Source organism: Marmota monax, unplaced genomic scaffold (genome assembly GCF_021218885.2).
Source record: "Marmota monax isolate L192 unplaced genomic scaffold, Marmota_monax_Labrador192_F-V1.1 WCK01_AAM20220418_F8-fsc00119, whole genome shotgun sequence".
In the NCBI taxonomy this organism is placed as follows: Eukaryota; Metazoa; Chordata; class Mammalia; order Rodentia; family Sciuridae; genus Marmota; species Marmota monax.
Genome location: NW_026694771.1, coordinates 2294509 through 2312347, shown reverse-complemented (window position 1 = coordinate 2312347; position 17839 = coordinate 2294509). Strand labels below are relative to the sequence as shown.

The 17839-nt window shown below is 36.2% G+C and overlaps 1 protein-coding gene across 2 annotated transcripts in view; it reads left to right on the top strand.

Annotated features, from left to right (window-relative positions):
- Gap43 (growth associated protein 43) overlaps nucleotides 1–13660 on the top strand; it is a 108355-nt gene extending 94695 nt beyond the window's left edge. For both annotated transcript variants that reach the window (XM_058572825.1, XM_046425245.2), the window contains exon 3: nucleotides 12977–13660. In XM_058572825.1, coding sequence (XP_058428808.1) covers nucleotides 12977–13065 — 89 coding nt within the window. In that variant the 3' untranslated portion in view covers nucleotides 13066–13660. The remainder of the gene's footprint in view (nucleotides 1–12976) is intronic.
- Nucleotides 13661–17839: the final 4179 nt, after the last annotated feature.

Sequence of the window (17839 nt, the reverse complement as noted above, 5' to 3'; positions counted from 1 at the left end):
ATTTAAGGGACTAATTATCAACAGGAAGTCTTAGTCTTTTTCAAATGAAGAATTCTATAATAAAGGAATTTTTCTTAAAATTGGATGTGATATCTTAAGCCTGGAGAATTGCCATTCCCTGAGTAACTTGCCTACTGAGTGGATGCAAGATTTACTACACAGCTGGGGGTAGGCGGTAATTTGGCTCTTGCCTTCAGTATGGTAAGCATAATTTTCTACAAATGGAGCTAAGCCAAGGGATAAGGTTATTTCCTTTTGAAATCAACTGACTGCTGTTGTTTGGGTGTGAAGTAGAAAATGTTCTGTCTTTAAGTGGAGGCAGTAGCAGAAGAGACTTCGCCTTTTTCACATTACTGTTTAGCAGTCTTGGTTCTTGTATGACAGGAATGCTGACTCTTTTTTTGGTGGGGGGGGCGGTACCAGGAATTGAACTCAGGGACACTCAACCAATGAGCCACATCCCCATTCTTATTTTGTATTTTATTTAGAGACAGGCTCTCACTGAGTTGCTTAGTGTCTTGCTTTTTTGCTGAGGCTGGCTTTGAACTTGTGATCCTCCTGCCTCAGCCTCCTGAGCCACTGGGATTACCGGCATGTACCACGGCTCCTGCTGACTTTTCTTCTTTGCTACTCTTAAAGTCTGGCCAGTGAAATCATTGCCTTTGAAATCATTTCTGGTCTTTGGACCCTAACTTCATCATAGCCTTCTCCAAAAAGTTTTTTTTTTTTTTTTTTTTTTTTGGGGGGGGGGGCGGGTTGTTGTTGTTCTTTTTTTCACTCTACAAGCAAAACCTTTATAAGCCCAGACTTTTGTGTCTTTAACATGAGAGACTCCTTAGTGCAATGCTTGACACCTGGTAAACATTAAACCAATATTAGTTCCCTTAGAGACCCCCCAATAAGAGCCAGTACATTTGGCCATTTACTTAAACATGTTACTTGAACATTCCTTGTTTAGTACTTTTAAATCAACACATTTAATTCTCATAACAATCCCATGAAGCCAGGCATGGTGGTTCATGCCTGAAATCCCAGGGACTCTGAAGTCTTGAGGCAGGAGGACCACAAGTTCAAAACCAGCCTCAGCAATTTAGCAAGGTCCTAAGCAACTTAGTGAGACTCTGCCTCAAAATAAAAAAATAAAAAGGTCTGGGGAAGTGGCTTAGTGGTAAAAATCCCCCGAGCTCAATTCCAAGTACCAAAACAAAACAAAACAAAACAAAACAAAAAACCCTCAAAAATAAAAACAAAACAACAACCTCATGAAGAAGATACCCATATTACTACCAATTATATCTAAGGAAAATGAGTAGTAAGAGATTTAGTAACTTATCCAAAGCCATGGTGTCAGAATTAAATGCAAAGTCTTGCTCTAGAATCAATTCCTTTAACCACTGTCCTCTGATCTAAAAAGAGTTATGCTTCAAGTAGATATCTATTTTTACCTTCTTTTGTAGCTAAACAATTTTTTATAAAATTAGTAGTTATGAAATCAAAATTAGCAAAGAAATGGAGGATTGTAAGCACATGCTTCCATGACCATGAACCAGAATAATCTTGGGATTTATTTTTCTAATTCAAAATTTTGAAATGTAGACCAACTTTTGCTATTTCCTTCAGTCATAATAACTAGTCATCACTTTTTCTGCTTGGGATATATATATCCCAAGAGTGCTTTTGATATATAAATAAATCTTAAATATAATTTTATATATTTTATATATTATTTATTTATATATTTTAAATATATAAATAATAAATATATATTATTTATTTATATATTTTAATTATATATATATATATATATATATATATATATATATATATATATTTAAGTCCTTAGTATAAACCCGGGGCCTCGCGTGTTAGGCAAGCACTTTACCACTGAACTACATGCAGAACACTTTTTTCAATATTTTTATGGGTGAAAACATTAAATGTCCATCATCTGATATGTATGATACTGGGAGTCAGGGTATTATAGATGCCTCTAGATATCCCCAACCCCAGGCATGTTTTAGGCACTTGGAATTTGTTAGTGAAAAAAGTTGAAAAATCTCTGCTTACATGGAGTTTAAATTCCAGTGTCTCCTTTTGCAACATTAGTTCATAATCAAAGAAGAATTTCAAAAACTAGCATATAATGCAAGAAACATAATTTCTGTATGAAGAGAAGGAAGTGATTAGTTTTGCCTAAAGTAGGTTTGATGTTGGAAACATCATTTGAGCTGGGTTTTGAGGGATGATAAGCAAAAATCCAAATGATTCATAGAGATTTACTATATAGTAAAGTAGTAGGCTGGCTGCTCTGCCTCTCAACTACAGTCCTTAAACTTGGTTTAAGGGATTTCTTTGGTCTAAATCCCTAGAATCAGACCCTAAGGTGGAAATTCCTGTGCAAATAATATGTTGGTGGAGCCTTTTAAAGGAGTAAGCAAAGAGGATAGCACAGAGGAAGAATCCAGGCAAAGGTGAGAGTTCAGGAGAAGGGTAGTCCTGCCTCATCCTACAGAGAGCTCTGAAGCATGAATTCTATCATAGAAGTTGTTTAGCTCAAAAGCAAAAGGAGTCAGAGGGGACATGATCTCTCACACCTAACATTGAAGCAGCTCTCAATTCACCTCCCCTACCAAAGGAGGCAGATGTGAATTGTTGGAAGGCAAACCTCCAGCAGCTGGGGAATGGGTGCCTGAGCCTGGTAAACTAAGATCTGAAAGGATCACCAGTAGCATTGGCTACATCTAGAAGGGAGGGTGACGAGATATAGAAAATATTTGAATAGCAAATGAGGAAAGAGATAATATTGAATTGATTTTTTGGGGAGGCCATTTATAAAGTCTGGGATAGTATTTATTTTTTACTCATTCACTAAAAAGTCTAGAATGAAGGTAATTTAAATTTAGCAAAATAAGAAAGGTAACACTATGATCTAGAGACTCTGACTTGAAATTAGTTCTTAAAGACAAAATCTGCACTGTGGAATTCCTCATAGACCCCACAATCAATTTTACCCATGGTCAAGTATTCATATTAATGTTACTTATTGACCTATTAGACAATTGAGTTAATAAAGCCAGAGAGGTACAGCTAAGATTTTCTCCCAGCTAGGACCCTCACCTAGGACCTTATGAAGTGGAAAAGAGATAGAGAGTTGAAATTGTACCTCTGTTTGTTGTAAACTTGTCTTCTGGATGTTAAACATATTTAAGCGTGTACAATTTACATTGACTCCCCCAGAATTAAATATAAGTAAATTCATCGTTTCCTAAACCAACAACATAAATTGACTATATAATTTGATTATTTCACCCCAAGTCCTTGGTCAAAGAATACATGGTAATGAATCAAATCATAAACCTTTTTTCATGTTCAAAGTGATGTACAGATATTAACTTCTTTACCATGCTAATATGAAAAAAAAAAGCTGTTACTGGATAATCACTTATTTTAACCATCCTAACAATGAACTAAAGTCCCATATAAGTCTCAATTTTTACTTTATTTTGCAAGTGTATGTGAAGATATATATATATATATATATATATATATATATATATATATGTCAGCAACTAACTTATATATTAATTTTAAACAAAGGTTTTCATGGTTTATGATGTCCTTGGTTTATGACTAAGCAATTTATTTTATGGCATCCTTTGGACAAAAGAAATACTTAACAATTCTGCTTACCAGGTAGTCTCAACTTTATCATCAAAAAAATTGGACATATTTAGAATATCTCTTACATCTTTTTAAGCCTCAGGATTCTGTGTTTCTACCATATCTGAAAGTTTTTATTTTTTTTAAAAAGTAAATCTATAAAATATTCCCACATGTGCCTGTATGCATACGTTGTGTGCACGTGTTTAAAATTTCCTCCCTCTCTCGTTTCAAAAGAAATTTTCAAATCATTGGAAGGCAAAATGCTACAGGCCAACATTCCTAATGTGGTACTGACCATTTGCAATCAACTATTGGCAAGCTCATGAGAATTTGCAGAGACTAAGAAAACAGATCTCCTGGAACTTAAATCTGTAGAAGTCTGTGATGAATTTTGAGCACATACTTCTGTCCTGTCAGATGGGATTTTGAACTTTATTTAAAAATATATAAATGGTCCACAGGAAAGATGAAAGCAAAAATTCCTAGGTTAAATTGTTTCTGATCAACACTATTAGTGATACTTGATATGGCAATGTTATCTTTCTATTTCTGATGTGACATTTCTCAAAATTTCTGTCACAGGTGCCATGATTGTTTATCATTGTGTTGACTCCACATTATTCCTTTCATCTCATATACTAACAGAAGTAATGCTTGATACAACCAGATCCAGCTACACCTTGGCATGTAATTTATCCAGGAAGAGGAATGTGGGATATGTCTATTAACTGTTATGCTGGAATGACAATACCTCCAAATTTTTGTTTTGATTTTAACTTTTAGTAGTTGACTTATTCATTGTGATTATGGTAAGAAACATGGTAAATTAATAGGCTAAGAGTATAGTTAAGTGACAGAGCACTTGGGTAACTTATGTGAGTCTCTGGGTTCAATCCCCATCATTGAAATAAATAAAAAGATAAAGTTAACATAATTTAATTTTATATATTTACTTAATCTTATTCAAAAAATTATTGATGGCTACAATGTAAGTCACATAAATTGTAGTTATTGATCTTTCTGTGGGTCTCAAATGGGAGAAGAAGATAGAACACTAACTTTTGACGATTTGGTAGAAACTCTGAATAGATAATGTTTAAGAAATTTCCAAGGATATCTGTCAATCTGTGCCTTCTTTGGCTTTTGTTTGGATGGCTTTTAAAGCTGTGGTTCTCATCTTTCAAATAAAACCATTAATTTTTGTTATGTGAAATGAAACCCTGTACATTGTCTTAACTTCTATAAGAATAGCTTTCTTTAATTAATAATCAATTATATCCTTATTTTCTGAGTCAGAGACTTTACAGAAATATTCTGGGGTAAAGAATGATTAAGAAACTCTTAATCATTTATCTGGGAAATAAGATCTTTTCTCCTTCGGGAAATTGCTTTTTTCCTCCTGACACAAAAATGTTAAATATAATAATTCAAATTAGGCTGAGTGGATTTCCCAAATCCATAGGTTGGACTATAATCCAACAAACCCTGAATCCCACAGATTGGATTAAAATCTCAGTATACTACATCCTGTAGTTTGAATTTTACAAAGTTTTTCTAATGTCTTTCTACAACTTCCAAATAACCTGCAATAAATGATACGGCCATTAAAGAACAGACTTTAATAACCATACTATTTAAATATGAAAAAACTGAAGCAAACAAAGGAAAACTAACCTGTCTGGGTCCATATGCTTAGTTGCTGGGAGACTCAAGGCTACAATATAAGTTAGCTTGATTATCCAAAGCATTTGACAAGAGAAGTCAAAATACAAAAATATGTTTCAGATATCACTTGGGACCCCATTATTCATCCTCTGAGTTTTCTTCTGGGTTAAAATTTGTTTTAATTATTCTTTGAAATTCTTAAGTGTTTTGTGATGTAAGTGATAAGTTTATTATCTTCCCAAGGCTCAGAAAGCAAGAGTGGAGGCACAGGGGTTATTTGGGCCATTATCTCAACATCAAAATTATATATGTATGGGCCCAGGATTTTGAATGTGATTTAAAATATGAAATTAGTGATGATATAAGAGTAAATGTGGATCCCAGTATAGATAACAGTGGTCATCAAAGACCATGACTTGGGTTCCAGTCTGATATCTGGTACATGACTCAAGAGAAAGACCATGTAAGTAACAAAAGGGCTGTATGTGAGTCAACTACCAAATGGCTTTTTGTTTTCCTCTAAGCTTTTGAGGTGATAATGCTTAATATTCAGGAAAGATGAAAATAAAAAGGGAAAGGAAGCAAACAAGCAAACTCTGAATCCCAGTGGTGATTGGTGGAGGATTGTGGGCATGGCCCCAGGATGATAGCAGCTTCTATTTAATCAATGTTGACAAGACTGGGGAGAGCTGGGCAGGTCCCAAGAGGTAATGTTTTACTCGAAATCCACTCAACCTAATTTCAGTAATGTAGGGCTGTGAAGGGGCCTGGACCCAAGCCAGGAAACAGGGCCATTAGAGCTCAGTGTGGGCGATGGCAGCTGGGAACACCGCCATCCCTCCAGCAACACTGCAACCAGGCTGCTGCATATGCTCTTGGTATTTGCTCCCCAACAGAATGCACAGACATGCTATTCTCACCCTTTCGAGGAAATGAATGGAATGCATAAAGGCAAGAGCTGCTTCCAGAATCTGTTTCAGCAAGAATCAGAGATTGAGTGTGACATACCTTTAAAGGACCACTGTGAAGTTGTCTACCCAAATCTCTTTGTCTTTTAAGAATGTAATTGAGCTGTGTCAAATGCATATAAAAATAACTTAGCATCTTTATGGACATCTTAATATGTCTTTATTTTTCTTAACAATGATAGTTGTGGATCAAGAATGTGAAACTGCTAGGGTTTTCCACTTTTCAAAATATATAAGATTCATTTATAACTCAACTTTGCAAATCCAGGAGAAACTATACCCCTTTGGGCTGAGTTCTTTTTTTCTAGCTATTCTTTTTTTCCTTTGCCACTCTTTCTCCAAAAAACAGGGCATCATTATAGTAATATTAGCATGGAAAATCCAAGAAGGTAGAGATTTTGATTTCATATTTTCATACACCACCACTGTATTTTTCAGTTTGTAGAACAATATGTGGCACACAGGAAGGCTCCATTCTTTTCATTAGATGAATAAATAAATGAATGAATGAAGATATTTTTCCTTCTGTTTTTAAGCATCCTTCAACTCTCAAGCATGAGGAATACATGATTTTAATAAGATGTGAACACTCCCTTTTTATGTTAACAATTGATAAAATTTACAGGGCTTCCAGCGAACATGGTGATTTCTAAGAGGTCTTTGGGCTTGGAAGAGTGATGTTTTCCCAAAGCTAAGATGTCATAACATGGTCAGGTCATACCTATTTGTCATACTCTACCATCATCTGTCCAAATTGACTAAATATACTTTTTGAGGCCAAATGAAATTTGTATCATTTAAATCATGGCACATCAAGAAGGCAAATTAAACAAGTTTTTGACCCCGTAGCTTAAACTTCTACTATTAATAAAGTTATTTTCTCCTGAAAATATGATCATGTTTCATGTGAAAAAATACCCAATTTCTTATATTAAAAAAAAAAAAAAATGATTTTCTTCCTGGGCGAGGTGGTGCACGCCTGTAATCCCAGCAGCTAGGGAGGCTGAGACAAGAGGATCGAAAGTTAAAAGCCAGCCTCAGCAATAGTGAGGCACTAAGCAACTCAGTGAGACTCTAAATAAAATAGACCCCAAAATAAAATACTAAATAAGGCTGGGGATGTGGCTCAGTAGTTGAATGCCCCTGAGTTCAATACTGAGTTCAATACCTGGTACCCCCACCCCCCCCGAAAATGTTTTTCTTTTTAGTGTAAATCACTAAAACACATCAGCACTTTCTGTTTTGGATACAGTGTGTCTCAGAATTAGATTTTGAAGGACTGACTTTGCCCTGGTGAAAACTGATTGGGGGAGGTCATCATTAGGTCCATGACAGTAATGACTCTTAACAGTCACGTGGCATATATGGGTACAAATTACACATTTATATATATTGTGTGTCAGAGCCTTGCTGCTGTAACAAAATACTATAAACTGGATGGCTTTTGAACAATAAAAAATGTACTCCTCATGGTTCTGGAGGCTGGGAAGTCCAAAGCCAAGATGGCAGCTGAATCAGTTTGTCAGATGAAGGCCTGCTATCTCATGATGGATCCTATCTCATGTTCTCTATCTCTATCTCTCCAGGTCTCTATCTCTCCATGTCTCTTTTATAAGACACTAATCTCAAACATGGATGCTCCACCTTTATGATCTAATCCTCCTCTAAAGGCCCCATCCCCTAATACCATCACCTTGAGGATTAGAATTTTGACATATGGAATTTGAAGGGACACAAAACATTCATACCATAACACTGTGATTTACTTAATCTTGCATTTCCTGTAATGTCTTAGCCAAAATGACACTATTAATATTAGGTTTTCATGTTTACTAAAAGTAAAAGTACTATTCAGAGCTAACCTGAATAAGGAAGTTTAATCTACTCATGGACTTGCTGGTTTTTTGCAGTTACATCAGCAATTCCAGGTCTTTCTCACTTGCCAGTTTCAGGCCTGGTTACTTCTGCTCCCTTGTTCAATGTCCCTTGGCACGGAGAATCTCACTTCAGTCTCTTAGCTTCTATAGCCTCTTAAGTAACAACTGTCACAGAGGGAGGTTGATCCTCTAGATGAGGAATGTGGTTATTTACGCTAATTGGATAGCGGTAATTGGAGTGACAGCTGGCCTCAGACATTCATCTGTCTTTGACACTCACCATGATGATCAAAGTTTTTGCACAAAATACTGAAGATTACATATTAACCCATCTCTAACATTTGCAAATTATGCAATTAGTGCCAGAAAGTGCCAAGCCCAGATTTCATATTATGAAAGACTAGTCAGGGCTCTTCCTTCCATTTTGAGCTGCTTTTAACAAGGTCAGTTTTTAAACTAGGCTCCAGGTCTCTGTCTGTGTATTCCTTATGCTGGTTCCCACTCTGAGTCCATTTATCCTTGTTGGACTGAGATAAGAGCAGGGGAAGCAATTTAAAGTAGAACCTGTCAGCATGGCTCTGCCCTAGGTTGGAATTGCTGCCACTTACTATCAGTGTGACCTGAGATAAATTATTTAATCTCCATGTACCTCAACTTCCCCAGATGTAAAACAGGGTGATTAAGAAAGCTTTGAGGATGAAATGAAATGGAATGATATAAACACACTTATAACTCTTCTGAGCACTCCACCCTTACGATCCAATCACCCCCCAAGTCCCCACCCACCTTTAGGTGAGGATGAAATGAAATGATACTAGTATACTTAGAACTGTTCTGAGCACATAATAGGGGCTTTACAATATTAGCTATAGTTATATACAAAGATCAGGAATGTCATGATTTACAGTTCTTTCCAGTCATTGAGGCTGCTGAAAAAGGACAGTTTAGAAAATATAGACATAGAGCCAGGTGTGGTAGTGCACACCTGTAATCTCAGTTACTTGAGAGGCTGAGGCAGGAGAATCAAAAGTTCAAGAACAGCCTGGGCAACTTACCAAGACCCTGTCTTGAAATGAAAATAAATAAATAAATAAAAGGACTGAGGGTGTAACTCAGAAGTAAAACATCCCTGGATTCAATGCCAATATACCCTTCTCCTGCCCCTGCCACACACAAATGTACACATACAGCTATATGGCCAACAGGATTTATTATCTATAATGACTTATTTAGAATTGACATCAATGAAAGAAGAAGCAAGTTAGCACCATGGAGAAGTTTTCTCCTGCATTCAAACTCATATGAATCTATATATACACAAATAGGATTCTATTTATAACAATTTCTCCTTTGTCTGAGTCTAAACCTTTCCCAAACTCATGTTTAGTTTCCCATTGAGTAGTTGTAGCTGGAATAAGTATAAGTTCACACGTAACGATCGTTTCCTTCATTTATATGTAGGGTTTTTTATAAACATCATTATGAGTTCTTACCTAACCTCACCTTTTTGGTTGTGAAAGATTAGTCCTTTGGTCCTTTGAGTGTTTTGCTTTTCTCCCCAAAAATTCTTGCTGGCCTACCTATAAAAATTTCACTGAATCCACTGACTTAACCCACTTTATTTTCGCCAACTAGTCAACCCTTCATCTAAAACAAAGACAACCCCTCTGCTTAATGTTCAATAATATCAAGTAAAAAAAAAAATTGCTCTCAACTCATACAAAATAAAATGTATACATAGTTATAGGTTCAGTTGAATTGAGTTTCATATGAATGATTGACATTTCCTTTTTTAATCATCTAATTGAATTTCATTGATTTTAATTTTATGGTTTTTATATTTTAGAACCATTTTTTTTAAATCTCAGAAGTTTTATATGTCTCTAAAAGCTCATAGATTTCAACTATTTGGAATCTGGGTGCTAAATTGCTGAAATAGGTTTGTCCTTGACCCTTGCTGCTTGAATTTGCCCACCTGCTCTAATGAGACAACTTGAACAAGTAGACAATCTGAGCATTAGTTCTGGCTGAGCCCTGAGCAAACCAAAAGATTTATGTATCTGGACTTTAATTTCCTCATCTATAAAGTGAGGATGTGTCTTCTATCCATTAACAAATATTTATTGAGGCTTTTCCCTGTATTAAGTCTGTCTGCACACTGGGGATTCAAAGTGAACAAAAGTAGATAATGTTGTTGCCTTACAGAGTTTATGGTTTAGTGAGTGGGTGATTTTAAAGAGCCCTTTCATTGACAACACTTTATGATTATGAATTTTATTATCTGTTAAAGATATATTATGGAAGATCTCAGAAGAGAAATACTTCCTATCTTTTCCTACTGCCTCTCCTCCACACAGAGAAGAATGCCTAGCATGTGGCAGGTGCCCAACGACAAATTGAACAAATAAACAAATAACCATATGAAAAACACTTCAAAGCATTAAAGGGAAAGCATATGTAGCTATTGAAGCTCTTTTAATAGGGAACAGACAGCCATGACTTTCTGTCCTAATGGAAGAGATTTGTACCAAATTTTACCTTTATCCTAGGCCCAGGCAAAAGATAACAAGAGAAAGTGAGGGCATGTGGAAGGATCTGACCTGATTCCATTTGAACAGGGACAAAAGCATGGCTTTATCTCAGAATCATCTGAATTTCTGCTCTTCTGTTTCTCCCCTGTGGATTTTCTTCCTTCTTATTCCACAAATATAAACCCAATACACTTTCCCTTTATTCTTCAGTTTCCCAATCTTCCCTCACATCATACAAAATGGTTCCCAAGTTTTTGTTTTAGTCAGAGAGATGTGACTCCTTGTCCTGCTCCTACAATGGATTCTTCTAAATGCTTCAGGACAGTTTAATTCAATATTATGTTCCTCTTTTGGTTTGGAAAATGGCTCTAAAAATGTTGTTGTTGTTGTTGTTGTTTTGGAGCTGATAAAGATATTAAACTACCCTGGGAATACTTGTGGTATCCAAACCTTTGGGTAGGGCAGAGGAACAACTCGGATTCTCTGAAAGAACTTCAGATTGCTAGAGAAGGACCTCACTGAAATAAATCTAGAAGCTTTCTTCTGGCAAAAATATATGATTGATGAGCACACCAATGTTCTATGATCCCTGACGAGTACTGCTGATACGTAGATATTATGATGTTTAGAAAGAAGTTTTAACCTAGAACTTGTATTGGCACTTTGTTGTTCAAGAGTTAATAATTATTCATTTGGAAAGCTACAGATTTTAAAAAAAAATTGCTCTAAGCAGTAGTAGTTATCATCACTAGAATAGCTACATGTTGAAGATAGCTCAGAGTGAGTTATGATCCCTACAAGATAAATAAAACTTTAGTGACAAATGAATCACTGTGAGGTGAAATTACCTGTCATAGCTTCTTACATTTTTCACTAGACCAGACCAGCCTGGTGTGAGCCTAGAAACTAAATATATTTTCACGAAAGTAAGCATTTTCTTCTCCTGAAGATATTTAAAAGATAAAGGTGTTCCAAAAATGTGTCTAACAGTGGTGGTCTTATTCGAATATAAATTTTTATCTTCACTTGAATATAAACATATAGCTGACTGATTTGAGGAGTAAAACTTTTTTTTTTTTATGAAGTCCTCTATGGGGCCCCATTTCTGTAATCACAACATTGTCTCCCAAATATATTTTATTTGGTACTCCTAGCTTAATCTTTAAGCATATCTGTATTATATGTCTTTGTTTAGTTGGCTATAACTGATTACAGTGAAAGGGCACAAAGCAATAGAAGCAAAGGAAAAGTTACCTGGGGTAAAGATTGGCAGAAGGCAGATACAAGCTTCCAAGGGTTTTCAAAGCCTATCCATTATCTTCAATTAAATACAAACTTGTTAGCCTAACAAGATTCCATCGACTCCAGTTTATCTTTCTAAGAAAAACTGAAATCATTGAGCCTTCAATGTGGTTTACACTGAATAGTTTTTCTCCTTCTGAGGTGCTGGATTTGTTGTATTAAGTAAAGGGTACCTACATGACCAGTTCCCAGTATGAATTCTGGACCTGTAGGCTCAAGGGGTTTTTTTTTTTTTTGCAAAAGAAAAAAACAACTCAGCCCACTCCATTTGATCTCTATGTGACCAGCACTGCCTATTGGCCACCCCCAGCTCCAACAGAAGCTGGAAATTCAAGTATTTTACTTTGGGGTCATTATAGTACTAGAAACAAGGGGGCAAAATAGTTAGAATGAATTCTCAGTGCTCCATATAAATTATCTGTCACCACTGTCTGACACTTATGGAGCAAGAAAAAAGATTGTTTTTGATTTCCCATGTGAATATCACATATGTTGGTACTTTTATTGTAAGACTAAGAGGTTAAAAACACAATAATTTTTTCTGAGCGGACCACTTGTCCCTAACATTATGCTTTTTGTTCCTGAGCACTTCTGTATGTGCCACTGAACAGCTTCCTAGAAGTAAACTCTTCCAAACATGGAAATTGTATTGATGAATAACAATGATCTCTTTTTTATCCTAAAGTTCTTATATAATGGTGTAGGAAAGACAGTGGAATGAATCTGATATAACTTTCATGTATACATATATGAATATACCACATGTAGAACCTCAAGACTGAGATCCTAGTTAGAATAAGATGAACTCCATGTTTGTATAAATCTGTCAAAATATACTCTACTGTCATGTGTAACTAAAAATAACAAATTAAAAAAAAAAAAAAAAAGAAATGCACTGTGCCAATGTACAATCCAATGAGACAAAATACTAACTCTTTTTTCTCTCGCCCCATCTTGCTTTCTTCCTCAGAAGCTGTAGATGAAACCAAACCTAAGGAAAGTGCCCGGCAGGATGAGGGTAAAGAAGAAGAACGTGAGGCTGACCAGGAACATGCCTGAACTTTAAGAAATGGCTTTCCACGTCCCCACCCTCCCCTCTCCTGAGCCCTGTCTCTCCTGCCCTCTCTCAACTCCACTCTGAAGTTTCCCTTCCTGTCCTGCTCACGTCTGTGAGTCTGTCCTCTCCCGCCCACTAGCCCTCTTTCTCTCTGTGTGGCAAACATTTAAAAAAAAAAAAAAAGCAGGAAAGATCCCAAGTCAAACAGTGTGGCTTAAAAATTTTTTGTTTCTTGGTGTTGTTATGGCGAGTTTTTGGTAATGATGATCCAATCATTTTGGGAAATTCTTGCACTGTATCCCAGTTTTTTGATCTGGTGCGTGTGGCCCTGTGGGAGTCCACTTTCCTCTCTATCTCTCTGTTCCAAGTGTGTGTGCAATGTTCCGTTCATCTGAGGAGTCCAAAATATTGAGTGAATTCAAAACCATTTTGTTTTTCTCCTTTTCAATGTGATGGAATGAACAAAAAGGAAAAAAATTCAAAAACCCAGTTTGTTTTAAAAATAAATAAATAAAGCAAATGTGCCAATTAGCGTAACTTGCGGCTCTAAGGCTCCTTTTTCAATCTGAATATTAATAAATCATGAGAGTAATCAAACTCCAGTGGCTCCGTGTTTCTGTTCCATCTCCCTTAGTTGCTGTAGTAAATTGGGATCTTACATTTCATCTTTTCTCTGGTGTCTCCATCTGACCCCAGCAACCTTGATAAGGAAAACACAGATGAAGCCCAAGGTTCTGGTTAGTACTGATGACTTCAGGCCTGGATGAAATAGCTGGGCGCTGCAGTAGCTTGCTAAGGCTGCTATAACAAAGTCCCACAGACTGGGTGGCTTTAACAACAGGTATTGATTGTCTGAGAGTGCTGACGGCTGGAAGTCTCAAATCAAGTTGTTGGCAGTGTTGGTTCCTTCTGAGGCCTGTAAGGAAATGATTGGTCGTAGGCCTCTCTCCATAGTTTATAGATGTGTATCTTCTCCCTGTGTCACCTTGCAACTTCTCTCTATGTATGTCTCTGGGTTCAAATTTTCCCTTTTTCTAAGGATACCAATCATATTAAATTAGGATCCACTCTCATGGCCTCACTTTTACTTCATTACCTCTATAAGGCCTTGCCTGTAAATACGGTCACAGTCTAAGGTGCAAGGGTGAAGAATATCAACATATGAATTAGGGGAGGAGTTAAGGAAGTTCAGCCCATGAGACACATTAAGACTTTATTTTCATAAAGTAACCACAGAATATTTTCAGGGTTCAGAAAAAGTTTGTCTTATCCAATGAAGACTATTCTAGGTTTTGCTAGGTTAAATATTACAGCTATATACATAACTCTTAGACATCCCCAACTTTTGTTTACATGTCTTGTTTTAACCCAAACGTTGCGCCAGTCTTTTCTATCTTTTTCAGTTTATGAATTTCTACTGGCATTATAACCCCATGCCAGGCATGTGTCAGATTCTTGACTGGTCATAATCATTGCACCTGCTGATGGTGGTGGTCCATAAAGAAAAGACTACCTGTAGTACATCCACTGTTAGTTCTTTTCAAATTTCCCTCCATTTCCAGTTTTTAAAGTACCTTCTGTTAGAAGGTAAATAGTTCACCTGAGAAACACAACAATGTTCCTAAATCCAGAAGAATCCATGCTGTTCATTCCTCCCTAATTTCCTAATTCTATCCTGGTGCAAAAACAGGTCATGTTCCACCCTGGCCCTGGTCTCCTCCCATGGACATAAATGACCAAGAAATTCCCTTCAGCTTCCTACACTCACCTGCACTTAGGATTTCTAAGCAAGGAAGAGAAAACCAAGTGAAACAAAAGTCCTCAAAATCACAATGACAGGAGGTAAAACTTATAGCTTGATGTCTCTGATCAGCTCTGATGTCCTCTGAAACATGAGTCTTCCCTGGGTCAAGTTCTCTCCTTGGCTACCAACACAAAGTGAAGTTTTCATTGGGAGAAGTCACTATAAAGAAAAGTGTCAGGAAGCATCAATACCATATATTAAAGCAACAGTTTGACTTCATTCTGAGTTGGTAAGATTTCCATGGGAGTCTTTGGAGCAAGTGTCAGAGGCTCAAATTTCATCTAATGAAAGTCTCACAAGATGTGAGTCAAGGTGTGGGAAAAGGGCATCCATTGGTGTGGCTGGCAAGTAACCTACTGCTTTAGGAATTTTATTTTACCTCAATATTGATATACATATGTATGTAAATACATACATATATGGGACATATAAATGTTTAATGTCCCAAATCTTTACCTTAAAGCAGCATTTCTAAACTTTTTCCAATGAATTCACCTTCACACCAAAAACATGAGCATAGGGTTTTAAAGCATGTATTAACATACACTATTTAGTGGCTTTCCTTCTTGTGTCAGAGTTGAGATTTTATTTTTCCTTTTGTGTGTCTATTTTTTTTTCATTTGTATAGTCTCAATTTCTTAATAGAATCTAAAATGTGGGAAGTAGACATTATAATAATAACATTATAATAATCATACCAAAAAAGATGTCAGTTCACTTTGAGGCAAAATAATGTGACTCAAACTTATACACAACACGTTTAAAATCGGGGTATGTCTGAAAAGTATAAACCACTCAAGACATGGAAGTAAAGATTCTAAATTCTGCAGCAATGTAGGTTGTTGACACTGAAACATCTGCATCTGGATTACTTTGAAAAGTAAAACTAGGTTGAGGACAAGTACAAAGGGCCTCAACATAGACAGGTGATGCTTTTGAATGGAAATAAGATCATATCCTGAGCATCAGACCCAATATCTTATTGGTAGCAAAAACATGCCCTTGTCTGCAGGAAACAAGGTCTTTTGACCAAGTAGCAGTATTTGGATCTAAAATGTTCAGCCATGATGCAATACAATTTGAGTCTTTTTGAAGATAAAGGGATTTCTAAAATAGAATTCTTTATTCCCATCAACCTACCATACCCACTTTGCTGATCCTCCAATTATTTCCATCCTCTCTACTCAGTGGTTTAGGTCAGAAATCCGGAATGTAGCCTGATTTTTCTTTTCTTTACATAACATTTGATTCATGAGCAAACCTGCTTCCATGAATGCTAGAAGAGAATGATAATGAAACTTGGGCCTACTGCTCTGGACACTCCTGCCCTTCCCTTGACTAGTGTAAGGTGTTCTAAGTGTTCTTCCTCAGAAGTTGCTTCCCATACACGTCTCCTAAGAGGAGTTAGGAAAGGATTGGTAAATACCCTCTCTCAAAAACCTGGGTTAAAACACTTGGAGGTCTCAAAAATGCATTATTCTCAACAAGGGCAGCACCACAAAAACCAATAGTACAGTTGGCAAGGAAGCCTGGAACAATAGAAAAACCAGCTTTCTGAAAGATTTCCATAGAGCCTTATCAAGATCACCATAGGTTCCATTAACTTTTTATTTTTTTTCCTTCATCTTGCCATACAGTGTCTCTTTTCATGGAACCACAGCTTCTGTTTAGTTGGATATAAAAAAAACTTGGTTGGTGACCTTTCTAGCAAAATGCAGCAAATGAACATAAGAAAGGAGGGTTTCTTGACATGAGCCTGTAATCAACAGAGATTAGGGAGGTTGAGGCAGGAGAAGGACAGCAAAGCAACTTTAAAATGTTGCCATTTAATCTCCTATCACATAAGACTAGGCTATGGAACACATGGCCTTAACACAAGAATTTTTAAAAATAGTTTTATTGTTTAACTACTCAAATAATGCTATGTTGTTGTAGAAAGGTAGAAAATATAAATAAGAAAAATGAAGATAAAAATAATACATCTTACCACTGAAAATTAAGAGATAAAGATGTAGCCTTATATAGTGTGCCTGCTTATCTTTGTCTCTTGCCATATATCATTCACTTATTTATTTATCTATATTCATATATATATAGAGAGAGACATCTGTTTATTTCAGACAACATTGTATGTTTCAGACAAAAATTGGTTCATGCTGTGCATTTTATTTTGTAAACTGTTTTAGACATTCAACAGCAAATTGCAGGAATCTTACATCAATAGATACACATTTACAACAATGCATTTTAATAGCTTCACTGGTTTTATAATGTATTTATAAGAGAATTTATTTAACCAGCCCCCTAAAAAATGGAAATATTGGATCAAAGGGCAAGTGCTTTAAAGATTTTCACATAGCTTGCCATATCAGAGGGAGAGGTCTTTAAAATTCCTGGTTACCAGTGCTGCGTCCCAGTGTCATGCTGAGCCCTGTTGAAGCCTGAGACAAAAGAAAACTGTGCGACACAATGTATATGACCAAAGTATTACCCCATAGTTTGAACCAAGTGGGAAAGTTATAAAAGCTCTACATTCAAAAGCAAAACTATATATAAAATCTTGTGTTGCTCAATCTATTGACATGCCACTGTCAATGCCCACAAATCTGCCAGCTGATAGACACAGGGCTGCATTACTTTGCAAGGCCCTGGAAATGGAGGCTGACTAGAAAGGACTGGTCCCATTACACAATAAAGCAGAAAAAAAAAAAAAAACAGACAACAAATGATCTTCATTTAAAAAATTTTTCTAATAGGGTCTTTTCGCATTGATTTTGATTTTGAAAACATTGCATTCAAATACTATCTTGATTACTAACTTTTTTGGTATAACCTTCAATTTTGCACTTGAGGCAAGTGTTTCTTTGCTTCCTCTTAATCCTGCTCCAGCTGCTTGTGAAAGAAACGCCAGAATCATTGGTTTTCAGATGTCAAGGTTTTGATATGGTTTGATGTCCCCCTAGTGTCCATTG